At 24.4% G+C, this 26,901-nt stretch overlaps 1 protein-coding gene across 19 annotated transcripts in view; it reads left to right on the top strand.

Annotated features, from left to right (window-relative positions):
* Window positions 1-26,901, top strand: part of Syp (Syncrip) — a 195,857-nt gene that overhangs the window by 153,815 nt on the left and 15,141 nt on the right. For 4 of the 19 annotated variants that reach the window (XM_065515367.1, XM_065515380.1, XM_065515379.1 and 1 more), the window contains exons 2-10: window positions 6,618-6,736; window positions 7,438-7,759; window positions 7,838-8,079; window positions 11,455-11,590; window positions 17,177-17,310; window positions 17,384-17,524; window positions 17,596-17,736; window positions 18,703-18,812; window positions 19,565-19,692. In XM_065515367.1, the coding sequence (XP_065371439.1) occupies window positions 6,618-6,736; window positions 7,438-7,759; window positions 7,838-8,079; window positions 11,455-11,590; window positions 17,177-17,310; window positions 17,384-17,524; window positions 17,596-17,736; window positions 18,703-18,812; window positions 19,565-19,692 (1,473 nt within the window). Of the gene's footprint in view, window positions 1-6,617; window positions 6,737-7,437; window positions 7,760-7,837; window positions 8,080-11,454; window positions 11,591-14,267; window positions 14,404-17,176; window positions 17,311-17,383; window positions 17,525-17,595; window positions 17,737-18,702; window positions 18,813-19,564; window positions 19,693-22,916; window positions 23,114-26,901 lie in introns of all 19 variants that reach the window. The other 15 variants (XM_065515365.1, XM_065515372.1, XM_065515373.1 and 12 more) reach the window with 10 other exon arrangements.

Genomic DNA, 26,901 nt, shown 5'->3' with positions numbered 1-26,901 from the left:
GCCATGTCATGTCTATAACTATTGATGATGCTGTTGTTATGTGTGGTAGCTTGAATTGAATTGATGTTAACAAGTGTCGCATTGTTAGGCAGAATAAAATTGCATAGCAGAATGAAATTGTACATAACTGCTGAACTGTGAAAATCTGAGAACTATTATTATTTAGCATTATATATTTTTTTTAAATATTTAGAACAAATAATATAAGGATTTTTAAAAAATATAAATAATAAAGTGTAACACAGGAAAAAGAAATTCATAATTGGAATGAATTTTTTAATAAATATTATTAATCGAACATGAATTTTTTCCAAACTTTTTTCATTCAGAATAAGAACATGTTCATAAATATTATTAATTTGTACATGAAGGAAATTTTTAATTTTTTTACACAAATTTGTTGCTATTTTATAATAAATTGCATTATGTAGTTCAAATATTTTTGTATAATATCCCAATATTGGCCAATATTTCTAAATGTATAGAAAAGTCTGAAACGTATACATATTTTCTCATTGTATAGCTGAAAATCATAAAAAAATTAAATATTTTCCAAGAAAAATTTCAAACATTTTTGAATAACATAAAAATATACTAGAAAATTTAAATAATTTTGTTCAAGCCTTCTAGATTTTATTTGAAAACAAAAAATAGGAAAAAAATTCTGTGAAGTTACGCAATAAATGCCCTACACTTTTTCTTCAAATCGTTGGGCAGTTGCTTTTGTTCCATTGGATCATTTTCGTAGATTTATATTTTTGTAGCAATTATGCCGCGAACGATTCAGAGACACTTCATTAAATTTAAACATTAAATATATTATAAACTTCACCGTTAAGGATTTATACATTAATTTAATTTTCTTTAATTAAACACCGTCTAATAGGCCAATTGGCTTTGTTCATGAAGTTTTATTTTATTTAGCAATGTAATTATTAAATGTCCCGTTAATAATATTGTACCTAAGTCAGGTAGTATTTAAAATATGTATGTGAAACACATTACATTTTTAATTCCATGAAAATTATTGGCATTTTATGGCTTATATTCCACGTATTCCTTTTTAAGTAATAATATAACAGGTAATATTACTAAATATTGTAAAATTTTCCAAAACAACATTAAAAAAACCCATTGGTGTACTTTCGTATTTTTATTTTGACCTACTATATAATATAAATATAAATTTCAGTTGTATTTTTATAGTCAACTAGCTTGACTCGGTGCGCTTCGCTAGCCCTGTCGTAGTAAAAAAATATATAGCCTATTGACGCTTCCCAGTAAGGATCTATCTACGTTCCAAATTTCAATAAAATCGGTTCAGCCGTTTAGGCGTGATGCTCAAACAAATAAACAAACCAACAAACTTACAAAGACATTTATATATTAATATAGATTTTTTCTTATTGCACACAATAAATACTACAAGTGAATTGAAATCATCTCATACAAAAAAGGCCTCATACATGATTTAAATGACTTGAAATTATTTTCCATGTCATCCATGCATCTGTTAATTTTTTTAATGTTGTGTGTGTTATGATGTTGTTAAAATGATGCTGCGTTTGTTTTTTGTTTTGATATACATTGCCTTTGCGTGTTGCTGTTAAGTAGGTAAAAGAACATAACATGACATGACAAAAGCATCATGTGGCAATTGCCTTCGTGTTAAACAATGCAGCTTGTGCAGGTCTTTAATTCTCACCACTTAGGTTTTTCACAACTGAGTTAGGTCTTTGACAGATGAGTCTCCGCTCTATGTATATTTCTATATGGTAAGAGCTCTATGGTAAGAACTCTAGGCTAACTTACTATATGTATGTATTTCATGCAATCCAAACACTAATTATTATTATTTCGTTAACGTTATTTTAGCGTTAATGATACTTTAAAGATAACCTAATTAATAAAATTTACAAAAATTAAAAATATGTTGACATTTCAACCACTTAAGATTTCAATAAACTCAATTATGGAAAATAAAATTTGTTATTTTTATAATTCAAAATTGTTCATAGATTATCAGTAACGGTCATTTTGCGATAACGGTAATTGTAGAAATTTCTGTAAATGTGTTTTAACGGTAACGGCCAACTTTGATTTCCTGTTAACTTTGTGGTATTCAATACGTATAAGTATTAATTCACTTATCATTCATTACGTATACGTAATACAAACTTTGTATTGCCTTACGTTACGTATAAATATTTTTTAAAATGATTCTAGCTCCAAAGTTAGAAGACATTTTTTAATTTCTTTAATTTTTTATTAAAAGAAAAGAGCAGAAAATATCAATCGTTTAATTTGGCAGCAGAGCTACCTATAAAATAATCCACTACTTAAGTTTATATAGCATTGTGTGACGTAGAAATAATTTTGTAAAATTGTCTAGATTAAAAATAAATTTAAAAATTTGTAAATAGGAAAAGGTTGTGAAATTTGAACTAGCTACAATAAATTATAAACCAATTGAAGTTCCTAATATAAGATAATTAAAATAATTAACTTTTATTGTTGCAATGTGCTAAAAGGTGGGAGGATATGCTAAAAGTTTTACTAAAATATACTAATTTAAACATATGATAATTAAATTTTTCATATAGTAAAATTTTTCGTATGAAAATTAAAACTGTTTTATAATTAATAACTTTTCAAATTAAAAAAAAAAACTGATAAATTTTAAAAATGTTTTAATTTTGAAAAAAAATGTTTGATCATAAATTTTAAGTTCGAAAAAAAAATAATTATAAAATGACAAAATTTACACCATATAGTACATATGATGTCACTGTCAAACACATAACTCACACACACACACCCCCTCGCACTCCCCCTATTACCCTCTCTCTTTCTTTCTTAAGCTGTCATTCACATATTTCATGACTAAGATGAATTAATGACAAATATTTTACCTTTCTAAAACAATAAATTTATAACTAAATTTCCAACAAAACTATGAAAAAAAAAATGTGTTAACAACATGTTAATAACTTTTAGTAGAATTTTATTTTATTCTATTTCACACATTCGTTCTATGCAAAAAATTTTAACTTTTTAATGAATAATACAAAAAAAGTTTTATAATTTCTTTTTAAACACACATACAGCTAGCAAAAAATTTCAATGTCAAACAAATAAAAAAAAACAACAACAAAACAAATATATTTATACATCAAACAACAACAACAATACACAAATGAGAAAATAGAGAGAGAACACATCAAACAAGTATAAACATTTGTATGATTAATAATAGATTCTATTCTTTATTTTATTTTTGTTTAATCTTTTCTATTTTTCAATTTTTTTTTCTAAAATCTATATGTAAATAAGTTTGGTTTTGTTGTTGCCTGTTCAAATTACGCAATCTAGTTGGTTTTACTTTATTATTTTTTAATTTATTTTAGAAATGAAACAAATAAATTTAATTCTAAAAGAAATAAAATTTGACAGTAATAAGAAGAAGTAGAAAAAAGTAACGTAACAGTTGTTTTGTTTTTGTTTCTGTTTATCTTTTATACAAACAAAATGACTGACTAACAACAACTACAACAAAATTTGCTGAAAAAAAGAGCACGTCAAATAAAACTAACCTGAAAATGAGCATAAAAAAAGAACGGGAACTACTATTTTTTAGCAAACATCAAAAGAGTGAGGAGTGGAGAGGTGTTGAGGGGCACAGAGTGTGAAACTATTTTTAAATAAACATTAAGTTGTTGTTGCTGTTATTTTTTTATAATTTATTAACAAACAAGCCACCAAACAACAAACCACCAGCACCATATGATTGACATAATTTCGTTTATTTTGTGTTATAGTGACCTATTTTTTGATATTTTTGTGTATATTTTTCGCAAAATTAATTTATTAATGGCAGTAAATATTTTTTTTTTATAAAATTATGAAATAGAAAGTGTAGTTGCTTAACATTTATGTTGTATAAAAATCTAGAGCTAAATTATATATGTTTTAGATTGTACAGATGTTAATGATTATGGAATTTTGTTGTATAGTGAGTTTGGTTTGGAAATGTTTTAAGGCTTAAAAATGTATAGTCATGTTTATAGAACAATTAGCAATTTTCTATTAATGTATTCAAACATTTTTAAATTTCTCTTAAGGATTTTAAATCTAAATAAATTTAACTTTCATTTGAATATAATCATGTCGTTATATGTTGAATAATATTATGCAATATTTTTAAAAACGCCTACGCCCATTGCGATAAGTGTGATTGAGCCAGAATTAAGCTAGTTCCAAATAAATTTTATAAAGCATGTTTTGAGGTTGTTTATCGATTTTAAAAGTAAATTTTTCGATTCGAATTTCTCATTAACACCCAGATTTTTGTTTAAAAAAGTCAGCTTATTTTCAATTCTTTAGATAGGTAATTCTTGTTTCAATATAATTTATAAAATTGTAAAATTCAGTAATTTTTTTTAATTTAATATAATTTATTTCCTTTTTTTCTAATAATTTATAATGTTTTACCCCCTGATAACTATTGAAATAATTTCAACGTAAACAAATACATAATTCCATTCTATTGATAAATCATTTTCCCCGTTTACTTCATTCAGCTTAACGCTCTCATTGCTCAGCCAGAAACACATCATAATGAACTCTTTTATGAAATTTAAAAACAGAATGGTAACGTGACGATTTTACACAACAATATTCTTAAAAAACTAATAAATTTTATCTTTTATTTCAAAAATTTTCACTATTTTAGCCTCCTAGATTTTAGAGTCTCTCAAATATGTATTATGATTTTAAAACAAAGTATTTGGAGTGTATATCCAATTCGTATATAAATCGGCACCGAATTGCATTCTAAATCGATAATTCGATGTCCGTATGTCTGTTCATTGGAATATTATAAGAATTTTTATTACAATATCTGCTCCTGAGTTTTTCAAGTCTCTTTAAAATTGTATTTTATAATATTGTATTTGTAGTATATTTTCATTTTGTCTAAAATTTATCACCCAATTGCATTCTGAGTCGATAAAGTGATGTCCGTACGTCTGTCAATCCTTGTGAATCTTGCAGTCCACTAATACATACTGCAATTTTAAAGATCTTGCAATGATATTTGACAAAAATTTTTTTGCCCAAAGTTGAACCCTATTGAAACTGGTTACTGCCGCTGGATGATCTTATAAAATTAAGTACAAATAAGTTTTATAAAAGCATAATTCACACTGACAACTTTTGTGACAATCGGTCCATAATTGAGCAAAGCTACCAATAAACATTGATCCGGAAAATGGCTTATATGATTACAATATTGATCAATCGAGATAAACATATTTTATTTAAAGTAAACTCTAGTAAACTCATCATTTGTTTAAATATTGTTGAATTTTGTTTTAAAACTATGTTATTGTTAAAAAGTAAGCTCCAATTTAAAGACACAAATTACACGTCACGCTCTTATTCTGTTCCCACACAACATTAGCTCTCTAACATATGTTTGATAACGTCATCATCACTTAGACAAATAGAGTCATCAATTTTTAATCATTAAAAAATAAATTATACGCTCTCACATACAACTCAACGTATACGTAATAAAAGCAGCACGCACAATTATTAACAACAACAAAAATATACATACATACATATGTATAATAAAACAAACATTTGTTTATGATTATTATGATTATTATTTTTATTGTGATTTTTTATTAAGCATTTGTTTTTATTTGCAAAATTTATTTAAAAAAGAACGGCCCAGTTTTAAAACTATGTACATATACATAGACATATAGACTATTTAAACAACAAAAGCTCTCTTTATTTCATTTTAATTATTACTCACTCTCAAAAGCAAAATGGTAACAAAATAGAAAAGCAAAAAAAAAAAACAAAGAATAGTACTGTTACGCATAGAGAACAAGTAGAGATACGCACTTTACACTCTTACACACATTATGGTTGTTGTTGGTTGATCATTTATTGGCAACAACAACTGTATATTTTTTGTATAATGAATGGGAGCACTAGAGTTCATTAAACTCGCAAAAAAAATGCTAGACATTTTGTTGAAAATCTCCCACCATAAAAATGTTGCTGAAATTAGGGTATGTATATTAGGTTTGTTATGCGATTAGGCCCACACTGTAGCTAAAACTTACTTCAATGTTTTACTAAAATAACTAAAGGGTGAAATGTAGTCGTTTTGTTGGCCTATAATTAATATGTTTGATATGATTACGCACATTTTTTTTCGCAAACATTTGTTGTAATAGTTTTTTTAGGTTTTTTTATGTTTTTGCAAACTATTAAAATTGTGCGTTCATTGAACTTTTCAAGGTAAACAAATTTCTTTGATATTGTTTAATAATAAATGGTTGCTGTGTGTGTAAAAGTGCGTGAGAAAGATTTGTTTGCGATTTTTGTTTTTGTTTTTTTTTTGCAAATGAATTTTTGCGTAATTTTTTTTGGGTATTTCAGTTGTAGCTTGTTTACAGTAAAGTTCACTCACCTTTAGGCGGTACTAATGAAATTAGTTTTTCCTTTTCTTAATTGATTTTTTTTTTTATGAAATTATTAGCGTTTTGTGTTATAAATTTTATATTAATTGCAATTTTTTGTTTGTTTTTTTTTTGCAGAAATGGCGGAAGGCAATGGCGAACTGGTAGAAGACATCAATCAAAAATCAGAAGATCGCGGCGATGGTGAAAGAACAGAAGATTATCCAAAACTGTTGGAATATGGCTTAGATAAAAAAGTGAGTATATTATATAATTAAAAGTGAAAGTATAGTTGCTGAAACTTAACATTTTTGGAATTTTAAAAATCTTAATTAGAAGAAGAAGCTATTGATAATTTTGATATCCCAAGATATGTATGTGAAGTGTGGCTTAAACAAAATTTATATTTTATTAATAAGAGCTAGTTAAAATAAAACTCCCATAAACGTCGATATCACTTTACTGAATATAAAAAAAGGTTTGGCCCCTTGAATCTGCTTTAATTTTCGCCCGCAAACCGCTTTAATTCTTATATATTTGACGGAAATGTAACCCCTTCCTCGTAGAACTCATAAATCGTTTGGTATTGGTAGAATGCCCTTTAAATTCAGCACAAATCTGGCACAAAATCTTTGAGTATTGGTCCATAATTAGTTCTCATAAAAGAGTTTCCCCTAACATGTTTTTAAGACCTTGTGCCAATAACCTTCCTAAAAACATCTGAAGAGACTTCTTAAAGTTACAAACTTCCTAAAGTCAGGTTTAGACACTTCATAAAAACATTTCATAATCTCGATGCCATTCTGAGATTCAGAAATTCAGCATATTTTATTAAAAACTTACAATGGCATATTTTGTTTTAATATTTTTAGTAATCCCAAATAATTTGTATGATTTTTTGTTTGTTTTTTAAATTTAAATTTTTTTAATTGATTTTCAAATTTTCATTATTTCCCAGGTTGCCGGTAAACTAGATGATATATACAAAACAGGAAAACTCGCCCACGTAGAATTAGATGAACGCGCACTGGATGCGCTCAAAGAGTTTCCGGTTGATGGTGCCTTGAATGTATTAGGTCAGTTCCTGGAATCAAATTTGGAACATGTATCGAATAAATCTGCGTATTTATGTGGGGTTATGAAAACCTATCGACAAAAGAGTCGAGCCAGTCAACAAGGTGTTCCAACACCCGCAACCACAGTGCAAGTTAAAGGACCAGATGAGGAGAAAATCAAAAAAATACTAGAACGTACCGGTTACACTTTAGATGTGACCACGGGTAATTACCTTCTTTTTAAGAGACAAAATCGTAGTTGTATTAACGTTGTATTTGCTTTTTTTTAAATGATTATTATAGGCCAGCGCAAATATGGTGGACCACCTCCTAATTGGGATGGTCCGGTACCGGGTAATGGTTGCGAGGTATTTTGTGGGAAAATACCCAAAGATATGTTTGAGGATGAATTAATACCCCTGTTTGAAAATTGTGGCACCATTTGGGACTTGCGATTAATGATGGATCCCATGACTGGTACAAATCGTGGCTATGCATTTGTTACTTTTACCACAAGAGAAGCCGCCTCTAATGCCGTCAAACAGGTATTTTAATATTTTTATACATTTTATACTTCCTTTCTCTACTCTACAATACTCTGCTTTATTTTATATTACTTTAAGTTTTCTTCTAAACAAATATTATATTATTAATAATAATGTACAAAACAAAACAAAAACTAATTGATATTTAAGGTTTTAAAAGTTATAAAATTATTTTAATATTTGGCTTTCAAAAAAAAAAAATACATGTTTTTTAGGCTTTTTTCAATAGGCGAACGATTGGTTTTTCTTATTTGTTTATTATATACCTAAGTAACTGTTTTTAAACACAAATATTAGTTCCTTTTTTAAATGAATTTATTTAAATTCCTTTTAATTTTTATTAGTTTCCAAGCTTGTTACTTTATCAACTCTTTGCTAAACCTTTTTTCTTTTTTTTTTTTGTTAATGTTCTTATTATAGAAAATTTTTTATCACTTAAGCTGTATTTAAAGTATAATATTTGCTGTAATCTTTTAGTTTATGGTATTTTTTTATTATTATTAGTAAATTACTTGACTTTGCCTCTTTGCATGAGTTTGGTATTTTAAAGAAACTTGAATAGAAAAAATACAAATAAGTAAAACAGTTTTAAAAGTTTTCCAAAGTAGCAAATTACTATTTTTACAAACAAAAAAGAAAAAAAATCCCTGTATTTAAAAAACAATCAGGTTAAAACAAGTTTTGGTTTAAACAAAATTTTGCGGTTTGAAAAGAAGTCTCTAGAAAAAAAAAACAAATACCTGGCCTTCCAAAAAATATCTACAAACAAAAAGTCTACCCAAAAACCAACCAACCCTTTTACTTTAATACTTGCATTTTATTTTATACCTTTTTCCCTTTATATTTATACTTTTTATTAGTTAACGCTCTTTCTTACCTTATAAAAAACTATGAAAAAAAAAGAAAACTTCTTGTTAGTTTTTAAGTGTAGTTTGTTACTGTATTGTTTTATAAGTAAATTTTATTATTTCTCCTGTTTCCTAAGTATTTTATGCATTCTTAAAAAAAAACAACGTCGAAAAATAACAAAAAAATCTCCAGAAAACTCTAAGTAATCCATTATCAAGTGTTTGGCAGCCGTTTTAGGTCATTTATTATAAAAAAAAAACAAAAGAAATGAAATGAAACGCAACAAAAAGTGTCTTTCTTTGGTTTTTATTTTAACAAAATTCTAAATTAATTTTTGTATTTATTCTAGAAAATCTACAAGGATATTTCAATATTTACTCTCTTTCTCCTCTTTGCAATACAATCTCATACCAAAACAAGAGTTAAACGAAAATTTATCATTAAATTTCAACCATGCAACGTTGTTCACCTCATAAGTACTTTGCCATAATTTCTAATGTTTTTTTTTAGTTTTAGCCATTTTCCTCTTAATCTAAGTAAATTTTGTTTTAGTTTCTTTTAATATCTTATTTTATAACACATTTGTCTTTAAAAAGAAATCATTGAAACGATGTTTAACGTTTCCTGGTTTTTTTAATTTTCCTCATCTTCATCATTGTCTGGTTTTATTTTCTACAAATTGCGAGCATGCCTCTTGAATAAACATCATAATTAAAATCCATTTGTTTTATTCTAACACTTCTTTCTCCTCCTCCTCCTCTCTTTGCTAACACTTATTAAAATTTCTTGTTTTTTTTTCTTACAAATTACTTTTGAATACATTTTTGGAATTGCAGCAATTTGGCTTGAGAACATTTTGTAAAAATGTTTTTATTTTTAAAAGAAATTCAAAATTTTTTTTCATCTAATGGGTAAATTTTTTTACCTTAAACTTACAAAATTACTAACTTATAATTTATTTTATTCATTTATTAATTTAAACTCTTATTTATAATGACAAAAAGTTTCATTCTGAATAAGGGGTTTAGTTTTGTTTTATTTTTTGTGTTAATTTTAAACCTGTAGTTAAATTCTTTCCTATCCTTTCATTATTTTTTGTATATAAAATGCTAAATATCTTAAATCGTATAAAACTGGAAATATTTTCTTTTGTTTTATAGTCGGATATTAGAAAAAAATAGCTCAAGAGATTTTTGATTTAAAGCAGATCTATACCTAACTGTCTTCAAATACTTTTCCAATCTACCAAAAGTATAAGAATCATTCCAAAAATATTCAGTATATATTGACAATTTTAGAAACAAATTTGGCGTTAATCTTTAGAAAATGACATTAAAACTTAAAAATTTGAGAATACTTGTTCCATCCTTCATAGATATCATGATTTTTAGGGAATTACAAGCTCAATACATTTATCTTTAAAGGTTGCGATCCTTAGCGACTCAATTACGGTTTCTTTTAAGTTTATTTTGTTTATATCAAAGAATGAACTCATTAACAGAATTTTGTCTGACCATTTGCTCAAATTGAATTAATTAATTTGAAGATCTGCTGCTAGGGAATACATTTGTCTCCAGAACTGAGATCTTTTGCGACTTAATTACAATTTCTTTTAAGACTTGTTTATTTTAAATTTAATTGTAGCTGAAATTTTGAGAGTGAACTCATTAACAGCGTTTTATAAGAGGACTTTGCTCAATGTATATTCATCATTAGTTCCCTTGATTGCATCCAAAATTCTTTATAATAAATCGCGATCCTGTGCAAATTACTTGACTCATCCGTTATAAATAACATGACTTTTAAGGAATCTGTAGCTCAACAGAAATATGTTTCATATATACGTAAATCATGTCAACAAAATTTCTGACGATCGGTTCATAATTAGTCATAGCTCCCATATGAGGCACAAAAATTGTAAAATAAAACTGTTTATAATTATATAATTGGTGTAGGGCTTGACCGACAATACTTTTTTACTTGTTTAGATTAAAAGCATTTTATAAATCTATCAAAAGTTATCTGTGAATAATTTGAGAACAAGTTTCACATATTACGAATTTAAATTTGAATTCAGTCATAAAATCATCAAAACTCAACATGATTTATTAGTATTAAACCAAAATGTAATATCCCCTTTATTTTACTGTCTCTGTTGTTATCATTTAATAAATAACTCTCCCAATCCTTTTATTATTTGTCATTTATTTTAATTATCTCATTATTTAAATTAAATTATTATTTAAAGTAGTTTTTTTGTTTATTATTTCCTACAATCCTCTTATTATTTTCATCTTTCCTTGAAAAAAAAACAACATAAAAACTCATCGTTCATTTTTTATTATTATTTAAAAAAAAATTAAAAGAAAAACAAATTCAAATTATTATTTTATTCAATTGGTTTTTATTATTGTTATTATTATTTTTTTTTAATAATTTATTTTTTGTATATTATTTAATTAATTCCCATTATACAATCCCTTTAAACGAAAAAAAATACAATTTCCCCACTCACTACTTCTACAGCTCGATAATCATGAAATAAAACCTGGCAAGTGTCTGAAAATAAATATAAGTGTACCGAACCTGCGCCTATTTGTGGGCAATATACCCAAATCGAAAGGCAAAGAGGAGATTTTAGAGGAATTTGGTAAATTAACAGGTAAATTATGAAACAAAATTCTTAACACACAATTTTTTTAAATTTACTTTTTAAAATTATAACTAAAAATTTAATAACATGTAAATTATGAAAAACTAAATAAATAAACATGTTATTAAATTATAATTTAAAAATAACAAAGGGGTAAGCAATCATAATGCATTAAATTGGCTATTAAAAACAAAAATCCAATTGGCTTTAATTAAAACAACAAACAAACAAACTAATTGGCTAATAACATAATTGGCTGTTTTATAAAGTTCATCTTCGTGGAGAAAAAACGGCTGTTTTTTAGGTTTCATTTAAGAAATGTTTATTAGGTTATTAGTTATGGCGTTAAGGGACCCTTTTCAACACAATTACCACAACAATCTTTTTGCAAAACATCATTTATTTTTGAGTTCTTAAGGTTTTTATGTAAATAATTACATTTTATTATTTTATATTACCTAAATTTTTCATTATTTATAAAAACCACCACTCATCCATTGTTTTTTATTATTATTTTTTGATTTTTTCAAATACCATCCATCTCCTTAATTGTCATTTAACACCCACCACCAACAAACGTTATCGTTTAAGCACCAAATAAACAATCCATTTTTGAGACTATCTTTTCAAATGCGTTTTTTTTATTTCTGTTGTTGTTTTTAACAGAATAATTGGTTTCTTTTTTAGATATACCTACATACATACTTAATTTATTTATTTATTATTTATAGGGCCACACTTTTTTTTTGGAAAAGTATCATTCTGAAAAGCAACTAAGTATTTATCTTTTATTTTATAATTGTACATACAAAATAGTGATTTTCATTTTACTTTGTCCATCATTATTTTATTTAGCTTCTTTGCTATTTAGTAATATATACTTTTTATTAATAAATATTTATATTTACCTTATATTTAATATTTATTACAAAGAAAAGAAGTTAAACTTTCATTATGTTTTTTTCAAATTTTAATAAATCTCCAGTCATTAACTTAAGCGTTATTTAAAGATGTTGGAAGAAAAAAAAAATAAAATGAAGTTACATAAACAATACCACAATTAACTTTAATAATTTTTACATTTAATATTACAAAAACAAATAACAATTTAGTTAAAAAATTAAGGTTTAAAAACCCTCATAAATGTTTAAAGGGAAATGTGTTAAAGTTGTTTTTAATTAAAAATTTAGTTAATATGATAGTAATGACTGAATTGGTGGTAAATTCTTAATAATGTTTTCAAGCTAATATTCTGAAAGCTGCATTTGAATACCCAAAATGTACTATTTTTGTGATATAAAACACGTTTTGTACACCTAAATGTTTAATTCATAATCTACTATCAATATGATTATTCTCTTCTAAAGCCTCGATCCTTTTGTGCTCAATATGACTCTCTTTTAAACCCATAATCATCATGTGCTCAATATGATTCTCTTCTAAAGGCACAATCATCATTTCTCAACATGATTATCTTCTAAATACACGATCATCATGTGCTCAATATGATTCTTATCTAAAGCTACGATCTTCATGTGCTCAATATGATTCGTTTGTAAAGCCACGATCATCATGTGCTCAATATGATTCTCTCCTAAAGCCACGATCTTCATGTGCTCAATATGATTATCTTCTAAAGCCAAGAACATCATATTTTCAATAAGATTATCTTCTAAAGATATGGTATATATCGTATACCACATAACAGTAGTTTTTTAAATTATTTAAAAGGCCGCTTTCCTGTGCTTTAAATTTCCGATCTGGCTTTTCTTTTGCTAATTCTCACTTGATCGATTTAGACCAGCGATAGACACATAGAGATAAAGCAACATTTGTAAAACTTCGTTGGTAACTCTAATCAAAAGCTAAAATATTTCTGCTGTTTTCTGTGAGGATCGATCGGTCCATTGTTTAATATTTTATAAATTTTATTTTTCAAAGATACCCACCACCAATTCCTTAAAATTTTTCAAAAATTTTACCTTTTTTATGGTCAAAACATATTAAAATACATTCTTCCTATACATTTCCCATACAATATTTATGAAAAGCAAACATTTTACTAAAATTAATTAAAAATTCAGTAGGAATTTGTTAAATCTAAACCAAAAAATTCCACATTAAACTAAAACATACTTTTTGTTTAAACATAACAAAAAAAAATATCAAATTTTACTCATGATATCCCTTTACCTTTTTTATAATTTTAATTTAAAATTAAATAAATTTCAAATTTTTAAGTAGTTTCAAATTCATATAATTTTCTATCTATATCTCTCTCTCTATCAACTACTTGGAAACAAAAAAATCATGACAAAATTTTATAATTTACAACATAAATTTTCTACTAATATTAATTAACAACACCATTTTGACTACTTTACTCTACTTACTCTCTCTTTTAAAAATATCATTATCAAAAAAACAAAACCATAATATTTGTAACAAAAAAAAAATTATAAATTTATTATTTATATTTTCATATTTATACTTATACTGAATTATAATTATTATTATTATCAATATTAAATATTATTTGGCACGTGAAAAAAAAAAGCTAAAACCTACTTAACTTATAAATTATATAATTTTTCAAAACCAACCAAAATCAAATCACATTCTGTTCTTTATTTTTTTTCTGTGTGTGTGTGTTTTGTATTTGCTACAATTTTTTAACAATTTCCAGCTGAATGATTATGAAATTCGGAAAGGCAAAAAGATTGGTGTAACGATATCATTTAATAATCACCGGCTTTTTGTCGGCAATATACCTAAGAATAGAGATCATGATGAATTAATTGAGGAATTTGCTAAACATGCACGTAAGTGGTGATTCAAAATCAAAAAAACAAAAAAACAAACAACATAAAAAAATATCCAAAATAAAATTTCAAAGAACAGGACCAAAAAAATAAAACGAAAATATGAAAAACTCCCCCTAAAAAATAAAATAAATTAAATCCCTTAACACCACTAAGTAATTGGTAACTAGTAAACAATTGGTAATATTTCTTTTTAAATAAATACATAATTGGTGTTTTATAACTTAAATAAAAAGCGTAAGTTGCAGAAGATTTCTCACAGGAAATTTAATTTAATATTATTATAAACTTAAACAAACAAACAAATTGGATTTTTGTTAATTTTTGCAATTTTCGCTTGGTTTAAACAAATAAAAAAAATTCTAACTACAAAAATTCATCTACAGGTGAAAATTATATTTATTTTCTTATAAAGAATAACAAAGTATTTAAAAAAAAAAAAAAATATTTCTTCCCCTCCTTTTAAAACGAACCAATAAACAAAACAAGATTATTTCAAAAATCTCTGTTAGTCATGCTATACTCTTTACTCATTTGCAGATGAAATTTTGTGATTGGAATTTATTAATTTTTAAATTCTTCCTCCCCCTTATAGATTTATAAAACTTTTTTACTAAAAACAAAACCAACAATAAAAAAATACAACAAAAAAAGTTTTTGAAAAAATAAAACAAGAAAAACTAAACTACTGTAGCTTAACAATTTTTTTCTTTATTTATTTTAAATGCAATTTGTTTATTATATTTCTTTTCTAAAAATCTACAAAAAAAATAAATAAAAAAAAAACTAAAAGAAATTTTCAAAAAACAAAACCATGCCAAATTCGCTATAACTGAAATTTAAGTATTTTTAAAAATATTTTTTAATTATTCTGGTGATTTTTACATAATAATTGTCTAGCTACAGCTAAATTCTTTAAAAAAAATTAAATAAATCAAAAAAAATGACGGTAAGAAATTTAAATAAAACAAAAACAACCACCCTTTAAAAATTTTAATATTTTTAATAATTGTCTCTCTCTTTAACTCTCTTTCTATCCATGTTAAATATAATCTTCACCTGACAAGCAAACAAAATTCAAATATTTTATTAGAAAGGAAAATTTATGAAAAAAAACAACAAAAATCACGAACAATTTTCTAGATGTCATGAAATCTCAAGAATATTTTTTATTAAAATACTGGTGGAGTAAGAAACATTCAAAAAAATTTATAATTTTGTCTAATGTATTGCCAAGTATTCACAATAATATAGGTTTTTTGGAATTAAGATCAGTTTTATTTAACGATATTGAAAATCTTGATCTCCAGTCGCCGGGAGGTGAGAACAGGAAGATCAAATTGTACATAAACATCGGTTTATTATACAACCTAATCAAATCCAGCATTAAATCCTATTTATCATGTATTGAAAAGTGCAATGATTCACAATAAATTTTTGTTTTTTTTTTTTATTTAAATTATCTTCATTATTATTTACAAGCATCATTTAACAGTTCTCCATTTTCCTTGAAACTTTTTTGTTCGAGTAAAATCTTATTCCGCAGCAGCAATATTTTTTAATATTTGCTCCGTTCATATAAACCAAAATATAGTTTGCAAATTCGAATATTTTTTTTGTTTTTTTGACACGACACACACATACTATAAAACAAATTGTTGAAATTTCCTTTAATAAAAAATTCCCTATGAGATTTCATGACATTTCATTTCAAAAACAAACATTTTAAATTCCTCTCCTGTTCTTCTTCATAAAAAATAAATTTAAAAAAACAAATGTTTTTCAATTCAAAAACCAAAAGAGAAAACTCTGTTACACATAAATAAATGGTAATGACTGGAGACTGTGTTTTATTCTAATAATAATAAATATTAATAAAACAAACAAAAATAAACCACATAAATTCCTCCTCCCCCAAAATTTATCAGCAGATGAACAATAATAACTATTATAAATATCAATCAATTCAATGTTTTCTTTAAGGAAGTTTTTATAACTAAATGTTTATAACATAACTATTATATATAAATACATTAAACCTTTTTGTTATTTTAATTTTAAGCATTTTTTACACCAAAAAAAAAGCTGTCAAATAAAACAAAACAAAAATCTGTGTTTTTTTACTTTCTATGTAACTATCTCTCTCTCTCTCTATGTCTGTCTTTACCTAAATGTTTTATAATTATGATTTTTGGTTTTGTTTATTTATACTTTTGTTAATAAATGTTAAACATTTTTTTTGTTTTTGGTGTTAAATTATCTAATAAACAAAACAATCCATAAAACCTGTATAAAGCAAAAACTATAAATCAATATAACAATTATTTTTATTATAAAAAAATAAAACAATTTTAAGTTGCTTTACAAAAAAGACAAAAATCCATAATTATGAAAACAAAATATGAAAATCATAGGAAAACAATAAATCAGAATAATTAAGCGTTTTTGGCATTGGTACAAATACAAAAAATATTTAAAAAATCATATATACATATGTATATATATAAAGAAAACTAAAACTACAGAAATTTATATTAATTCATTTTGTAATCAACATTATAATAATAACAATTTTATAAATTTCTGTAATTCAAAAGTTTTTGGTTCTTTAACAAACAAAATTTCTTTAACTTTTTTGTTGTATTTTTTTTTTAATTTAATTTATATTTAAATACATAATAAATTTTGTAAAAATTGTTTAAACAAATTAATTAATTATTTGTTTGCATATTTTTTTTATTTTCTTAAATTATCACTTTAAAAATAACAATAGCTGGCCTTATTGAAGTGATAATCTATAGTTCACCAGATGATAAAAAGAAAAATCGTGGTTTCTGTTTTCTCGAATACGAATCACACAAAGCCGCTTCATTGGCTAAAAGAAGACTTGGCACTGGTAGAACAAAGGTAAGTAATGATTTCTGAAACGTTTTACAAGGCATTTTTTGTTTGAATATGAAGAATAATATTAATATTAAAGGAGCACTTTCAGGTTTGGGGATGTGATATTATCGTCGACTGGGCCGATCCACAAGAGGAGCCAGATGAACAAACCATGTCTAAAGTAAAAGTTCTGTATGTTAGAAATTTAACACAGGATGTTACAGAGGAAAAATTAAAGGTAAGTTTTGTTTATTGTTTTAAAATTTTTGATTTTTTTAATATTAATTCAACTTTTTTTGTAAATTTTAGGAACAATTTGAGCAATATGGCAAAGTTGAACGTGTTAAGAAAATAAAAGACTATGCATTTGTGCATTTTGAGGATCGTGATAGTGCTGTTGTTGCAATGAGGGCCTTAAATGGCAAGGAAGTTGGTGCTTCTAATATTGAAGTAAGTAATAAAAAGAAAATACGTTTACAATAACTATAAAATTAATATTGTTGTTTATATTCATATAAACGTATAAAGCTATGTACAAAAAGCAGATCATTATTATCAGAAATTTTTAATAATTGGAGTCAGTTAAAAGTTACACTGTTAAACTAAAAATCATATATTTTATTATAAAATCTCTTAGATTGTTTAACAAATTACTTTCACCTTCACTTTTTTTTTAGAGATTTCTAATTATGATCCAGTTTTAAACTTAAAACGTAAACAAACGTCACAAAGATCATATTAGATCAGGTTTCATACAATTTAAACCGTTAAATTGTTGTTGCGTAACAAGTTCCTCTTAATTTATTATTTCCATTGGCATTGAAGCTTTAGAAATAAAGTTGAATAGTTTCTTGTTTAAGAGTATTTTAAATATTTGTTAATATCTGATAACAGTTTTTTAATTATAATTCAAAAGCTAAATGTTTAATAGAATCTGGTTTTTAGTTTAATTATTGAGACAGTAAAAACTCTTAATGATTAACAGTAAATTAGTCGAGATGAATTACAAATGCGAAATACAAAAGAACTTTACTTTAGTAAGTCACTTACCAGGATCGCGTTTTCTTATTCTAAAGCTTAGTTCAGCGTTATAATAAACACTTACTTATAACTTTCAGAATTTATTTGTTACTCTCAAGACTACGGACGGGACTGCTCTGTATAACAGATCCAGGTAGAATAATGTATGTACTTTTTCAAAAGAGAAAACAAAAAATCAAAGTGTTTGGAACAATTTTAACAGAAATTTAGTACCTTATTTCGGGAAATTAGATAAATATTAAGAAAAACTTTATTCTCAAAAAAGTTTCAATCTGAAAATTTTAAATTTCGCCCGCGAACAACTTTAAGCAAATGACAATTATTTAGTTTTTGTATTTTCTTATGATTTGTATTAATTTTTATTTGCTTTTACAGGTTTCCTTAGCAAAGCCACCTTCAGATAAAAAGAAAAAGGAAGAAATTTTACGTGCTCGTGAACGCAGGATGATGCAAATGATGCAAGGACGTCCAGGTGGTCTAGTAGGGTAAGTGTACTTTTTATTTTCTCAAACATACTAATTTCAAACATAAAATTTACAAAAAAAAAACAAAAATTTACTTAACCCTCCTCAATTTTTTTTTAAAAATTATTGGCAAAGCGAAAAAGGAATTTTACGAAAAAAACAAAAAACTAAATTAATTGATGTTACTAACAATTAAAATAAAATCCCAACTGGCTTAAAAAAATAAATTAAACATTTCGAAAGCGAAAATGAAACTATTTACAACATTCGGCTCTTAACATTTCTGTGGAATGTTTATATGCTATTTACAAAGGAAATTTTAAGATATTTGTATTGGAAGTTATAAAAATAGCTTATAAATGTTCTAGATTGTATTTAAATAACACTTTTTTTAAATATAATTTTAATTAATTGTTTAATTTTTATACTTTTTCTTTTTATGTGTCCGTTTTAATATATAAAAAAAACACAAATAACTTTGATTTAAAACTTTTTACGTTTGCCCCCGGGTTAATTTGTATACATTTTACACATTACTACCAACCACTACTACTACTACTGTTTAATTTACTACCACCAATACTACTACTATAAATAAATAAATAAATCTACTCTACTACTACCAATCTCCAACACCTAATACTACTACTAAATATGTATATTTGCTGCGCCCACAAAACAATAATTCCAAAATATTTGAAAAAAAAAAAAACAAACCAACTTTTAATTTTTCTTCTACATATTTTGTTGATATTGTTGAATTAAAACAAAAGCTTTGAACCATTGTCTCCATACAGAAATCTATCACCAACACATCCAGGCATGATACCATTAGGTACACCCATGCGTATACCAGGTGCTCCCAGAATTCCTCTACGTACACCAATGCCACGTGACTATGGTAAGTCTAAATTTGTTTCTTAAAAAATCTACATTTTTTTTATTTCTTTTCAATATTATTATTATTACGTATAAGTATTAAAGAACAAATTAGTTTATCTTTTATTGTTTTCCGTTCGTTTTATATATAGTTTTTAATTCAATTTGGTTTTATAATTTCGTTAACAAAAAATACCAACCATTCTCGAGTTAAAAAACAAGATATTAATGATTTTTATACTCTTTTTTAACAAAATAAAAAAAACAAAAACGAGAATATTCTATTATTTTTGCAGTTGACATATAAACAAATTATTACAGAAAACCAAAATCTGTTTATTATCAAAAAACAATACAAACAAAAAAAAAACAATTAAAAAGGTTGTGCGTAATTGATTTATCAGTTAGGGCTCTTAGTAAATTTATTATTACTATTAGGTTTTATTTAACATTTTTAGTAAATTATTTATTTTATTTTTATTATTAGTATATTTTAGTTAAATATCCTGCTTTTTTTCTTAATAAAAACAGTTTAATTTATTTTTAGTTTCAATATCAATTTACTTTAGTTAATCATTGTTTTAACCCACTTTTAACATTTTTAACTCTTTTTTTAACCTCAAAAAACAAAAAGAAATTTGTATGCTTCTTTTCTAAAATGTGTACTTTATATTTCATTCAGTGTATTATGGTATATATTTCAAATTAAACGCACTTTCTTATGTAATTTCTTAAATTTTCATTTTTATTTTTTTTCTTTTGAAAAATTTCCTTTACTTTCATGTCTTGTTATCATATAATTGTCTCATTTTTCCAATTTAACATTTTCTTTTGCATGCTTTATTTTCTTACCATTTTACCATTTCAATTAAACATAAAAGAAAATTTTTTCGATTTCCACAAAAAATCAAAAAAAATCAAGAAATTTTTGTGTTTTTTATTCCATTTATTCAAATTTTTTTTCATATAAATGTTCGTTATTTTGTATCTATCTATAAATTTATCAACAAAAGAAACAATATTTATTAAACTACTCTATAAAATAAAACTAGAGCATCATATATCTAGTCTTTACTAAAACATAAAAAAAACTTTTGTCGTTGACCATTAAATCAATCAAAAAAAAAAAACAAAAAATACTATAATTTTTTTGTAATTAAATGTTGCAATTTTGTGTTGTTGTTTGTTCTCTGTGTAGCAAATGTTAAACACCCTGTATACTTATTGATGTTTTGCCGGTAAGTAAATTGTAATATAATTTTTGTTTCCAAAAATTAACAAAATCTTAAACAAATACCTCTTAAACAGAAAAATTCTCTGAAGCACACACTTTTTTACACATAAATTTATTTTAAACGTTTTTTTTCAAAATAGGATTTCTTTACTTTTGTTTTTGAAATCTTTATTTTCTTTGTTGTTTTTTTTTTGTTGTTTTACATAAATTTGATATAAATGGAATAAAAATTCACACTTATTTTCTTTTTTTTTATTAAATATAATTTTAACTATATTAGATTGGCTGTAGTTTGAAAACAAAATTGTTTATTTAAAAAATATATATCTTGAAAAATAAATCAATATAAGGTCAAATCGAATTTTGCTAGTTTTTTTTTTTTTTTGTTAATTACTCCAAGACATTACTCGAAATCCTTTAAATCCTTTAATTTAACCTTTGAAATCCAAAAGGAAATTGTGTAGCAAACCGTATCAATTTGTTTTAATTTTATTTTAGTTTAATTTTTGGTTTAAAAAAAAGTAATTTTTTTAAAAGTAGTTTGAGAAAAACAGAAAATGTGATAAAAATATTTTGAGTTCAATGAAAATATTAAAATTAGTCCTTCAAGACTTAGCTAAGGCAGGGTTTTTTACTTGAAGATCAACTGCCAATTAAAAATCAGATTAGTTTCTTAAAATAAAACTAATCTAACGTTAATCCACTTTGATGTTTTTGGGTTCTAGTTTAAACTTTGTAGTATTACCATACAAAACGTCAAAAAATGTCACATTTTGTTATCAAAAGTGTGAGTAATTTATGAACAAGAAGAAAAATCAAATTAAAACAAAAAATGTATTCAAATAATATATTTTCTGAAAACTATTTCGTTATGTATATAAAATTGTACCAATAGTTCTTTACAAAAGTTCAAAATAAAAAGGAGAAAATGTTTCCCCGAAAATGCATAAATTTTAAAATGTTCGAATAAAATATTGAAAAGTACTGTCTGATATTTTTTTTAAATTAATTAGATCAATGGAAAATATTTCCATTCCTGATATTTATAATAAAAATGTTGTTTCAATAATAATGTGCAAATTGTATTGGATTGTCAATATTCCAAAAAAAATACTATAGTACCAAAAGCTAAAACTGTACAATTTCAATATCTAACATTTAGACATTAAGAATGAAAATACTAGCAAATGTAAAGATTTTTAAAATTCAAATTAATTTTCAGTATTTAAAATTTAAATTCTCTTTTTAAAATAAAGAAATACTAAATTCTCAATATTAAAATCAGGCCGCTAGAAATTAAAATGTACTATTTTTCAAAATCGTACACAAAATTTTTGCAAATGTACTTTTTCAGAAATAACAATAATTCTTACATAAAACAAATTTTAATGCGAAAGTATTTCAAATTTGATAATTTATGATAAAAAAAAGTACCAATACCAAAAAGTACCAAAATCGCAAATGTACATGCATTCAAATTTTACTTTTTCCAAAAAAGAAATAAAAATAAAAAAGTACCAAAAATAAAAATAATAAAAAAGTACCAAAACCATTTTGAATCAGCACATTAACATTGTACTTTAATGTAAGTACCAAAATGAAGAAACTAACTTAGTACTTTTTTGAAATTAATCCGTTTTGGACATAAATAAGTACTATTTCGAAATCTTCTTTTAATCTTGACAAGATTGAACTTTCCTTATTTTTATATTTGATAACGAACGATTCCTATGAATTCTAAATAAACGCTTTCTTTACATACAGCTTGTATCTGTGAAATTATCGCAATTCAAAATATTTTTATTACATTATAGTTTTAATTAATTAATTAGTTTAATTTCCCTGTTTTATAATTTAATAAAAAAAAACTTTATTAATTTTGATCTATTTATTTGTACTCCCCTCCCCCTTTTGGCAATTTTATTTTGCATTATTATAACTCCTTTATAATTTTTATTTACGATACGATTGCAAAACCAAAACTCCAATTTATCCCTACAAATGTTTTATAGATTATGATTATGACTTTTATGGTTATTCGGATTATCGCGGTGCTGGCTACAGTGATTCGTATTATGAAGATTTTTATCGTACCTATGATGGAGAATATTTCTTTGATTATCCGCCCGGTGGTGTGGCACCACTACCACCACCAGTTGGTAGTGGCGCTGCCGCAGGTGGTTTACCCAGAACAGCGCGTAATAATGTGGTGGGTTTTTAATTTTTTGTTTTTAGTTTTTTCTACTTTTTGCGTTTTTATATTATTTCTATTACATTTAGTTTAGTTTTTTTTTTGTAATATTTTTCCAAAACTTCATTTTTATAAATTTTATATAAAAATTTGTTTTTTTTTAAATTAAATTAATAACTTTTTCCAAATTTATTTTTTATTTTTTTTTTCTTAAACCACAAAATAAAGTTTATGGATTATAACTACAACCACCAAAACTACCAGAACCACATATTAAACATCATAAAACACTTTATGAAAATTACTCTCAAAATACCAAAAAAAAATTCAAATCAAACGAATTTCTACACCACATTTCATATTATGTACCAGGATTCTGTTTATCTAGTAAACTAGTTAAATTAAAACAACAATTTTGGTCAAAATTTCTAAATTTTAACATTTTTTGTTGCTAATATATCTTTTGTTTAGTAAATAATTTATTTTGTTTTTTTGTGAATTAAAAAAATTGACAAAGCATTTTTCACACAAAATTATAAGGACATTCATTATTAATAATCATAACCATTCTAACTACCCAATTACCAAAAAAAAAAAAGCATTGTACTAAAACAGACTACATTTAAATAACCATTTTATACAATCAGTCAGTCATGCCGTCAGTCAGCTACTATTTTTTTTCATAAATGGTCTCTATCTAACACACACAATAGTTCCTATATAAATTTGCTGTTTTATTTTTATTAATTTTATGCTTTTATTTTTGTATGTGTTTTTATTGTTTTTGCGCACATTTTTCATTTCTTTTTATTTTAACCGCTGCTTTGTTATTTTTTTAATTATTTTTATTTCATTTGCTTTAAGTTTTTATTTTTAGTGTTTTTTATTTTTGGTTAAAAAAAATTATTATTTAATTTTTATTTTTTAAATTTTCTATGCGTATGAGCTGAATACCAAAGTGCTATTAATTTTAATTATTATTTTTTTGAATAAGGATTTTATTTAATTATGAATTGTTTAAAAAAAATAGAAATTGCATTGTTAGGAGGGCATACATTTAAACTATATAAAATAGTATAAAAATCTTACATTTTATGGCTTTTGAATATTTTCAAATAAAAATCCTATAACATTCCTTATTAATTGGACCATACAAGACCGTCCGTCCGTATGGATTCAAAGCCATTAAACTTTCAATTCGTATTGATTTTTTAATATGTATTTGATATATATGAAAAAGTACATTTTTAAAAGTACCAAAATAAAACTATACCTTTTTAATGTGAATGCTAAAAATCACAAAACAAAATTTAATACAAATATTTCAAATCTATTCATTTAGACTGAAAAGTACTTCAAAATTATACAGAATACTTGGAAACGGAATGTGTTAATTAAAAAAATACGTTTCCAAAATAGAATATGGAACTTGATATTGCTTTGCAAATATTTTGAATCTAGCAATTTAAAGAGATAACAAAATAAGTACATGTTTCTTATTATTAAAATTTAAACTGTTTTAAAATAAAAGTTTCCCATCTTGTTAAAATTTCTTTGTTATTACAAACATAGCTTTTTCTGAACTGAACAATAATACTAAATTTAAGAAATTTAAAACCTTATTTGTTATCTTCATAACATTTCAATTTATGCCTTAAGGTATGCAATTAATTTTGTTCAATTCATATTAAATAAATAGTATTTTAATTTGCTTTAAGTTGTCTTTATTATTTTACGCTAATTTTAATTTAAAGGGATATAGTAACAGTATGACTAGTAAATAAGAATAAGAATTTCTATACAAAACTAAATTAAACAAACTAAAATAATTATTATTAATAATAATTTGAAATTATCGAACAAAGATGAAAATGTAACCAAAAACTCAATAATAATTACCTATTTTCGAACAAAGAAAACTACTCAAAGTTGTAGAAAAATTAATAAATTATTATTTTGGGCTAAAAATTAGAATTTCGAAATTAAGTTCGAATTTTCGAACTTCGCTGAAACATTTAAATTTTATTTATTTCACTGAAAATGTGTTAAAATATACCAAAATTTTCAATTTCCGAACATAATTACCATATTCGAACATCGAAAACTAATTGAATTCAAAGAAAAATTCAAAAAATTTTAATTTTAACTTGGATTTTCTAGTATGTACAAAATTATTATGAAATACAAAATAAAAGTTCGAAATTTTCGAACTTAAATTTAAATTTCGTATACATACATATAACGGAAATTTTAAAATTTTCTGACAATTAGCATTTTCTAACTTTGAAAACTGTATAAAACTAATGAAAATTCAATAAAATTTTATTTTTTTTTACGATTTTCCAGCTAAAATTTGAATTTTGAACTATGTATTCTGATTAACATGTTTTAAATTTCGGAAGTTGTTACAGTTTTATACGAATTGCTGAAATTTTACCATAAATTCTTATTTTCTATTCATACTGATTAACTACTTCCTTTTTAATGCTTTGTATGTGCTTTAAAATTTTTTTACTTTCTTACGTAAAATTAACCAAATAAAAATGTGTCAATCGCAAAATTTCCTTTAAAATAAACTATAAAAATGCCTACTTAGTTTATCTAAATTAAATTTAAGATTTATTTATTTTAAGCTTTTTTATATTTTAATTTTTTTTTATAAAAAAAGTGAAAACACTTTTTTATTAAAATATTAGGAGAAAAAAACAACCAATTTATTGTTATTTTTTTATATAATTTTTTTTTTATTATTTTCTCTATTATTATTATAATTATTATTTACAACGAAATCAATTAAAAAAAATAATAATAATTTCATTTTTAAACACTGAAAAAAAATCTAACGCGTTCATTTTCGATTTTGTTTTTTTCTTTTTCTTTTTTCTTTTTTTATGTTGATACTCTCAAACTCAATTATATATATAAACAAATATATAAAATAAAAATCGTCTTAAAAAAATTATATATATGTTCGTCAATACAAAAACAAACAAACCAAAAAACAACTATAATTTACAATTTACCAACAAATCAAACAAAAATTTATTTATCCCCACCATCAAATTTAATTGAATGATTATTTATCAATATTTTTTTAATTAATTTACCAAAACAAACCCTGAAAATCTGTTCTACTATTTATGGTCTCTATATGAAAAATCTTTACCAAAAAAAAAAACAACAAAATTATGATTGATAAAATTCCTGTAATCCCTTTGAAAAATAATAATAATATAAAAATATTATTTTCAAAACTCTACAATTTTATGCCAATCAAACAACTCACTCCCTCCCTACAAAAAAATGAAATTTTTAAAACCTGCCCCCCTACAAAATTTATTATATTGAATACTTTTTTTCATTTAAACTAAATTTAAAACAAAAAAATCCAAACAATTTAAAAAAAAATTTGTAACGTTTATAAATTTAAAAATCAAACAACAAAATTATCTGAAAAAACTTGGCGATCCATATATATATTTTATATAATACGAATATTAAATATGGTCAAAATGGATAAACGGAACTACCTACCTACCACCACCACTACGGACCCAATAATTAATTGTTATGCGGATCTATTATATAACAAATGAATGGTAACATGAATGATGATGACTACTTCTTGCTACTTGCGATACTGGTTGGTGTTCTTCTTCTTGTAAACTTGCTACATGTGGCACAAACATTATTATTATGATTTACACGAATCATTTTGTAAATGTGTATGATAATGATGATAATAATGGTGACAATGATAATAATGTGTGTGGGTGTTGTATGTGTACGCTGATTTTTGTTTTATT

The sequence above is a fragment of the Calliphora vicina genome, chromosome 1 (assembly GCF_958450345.1).
Source record: "Calliphora vicina chromosome 1, idCalVici1.1, whole genome shotgun sequence".
Taxonomy (NCBI): domain Eukaryota; kingdom Metazoa; phylum Arthropoda; class Insecta; order Diptera; family Calliphoridae; genus Calliphora; species Calliphora vicina.
The sequence above is the reverse complement of the archived record's forward strand: the minus strand, read 5'-3'. Positions and strand labels throughout refer to the sequence as shown.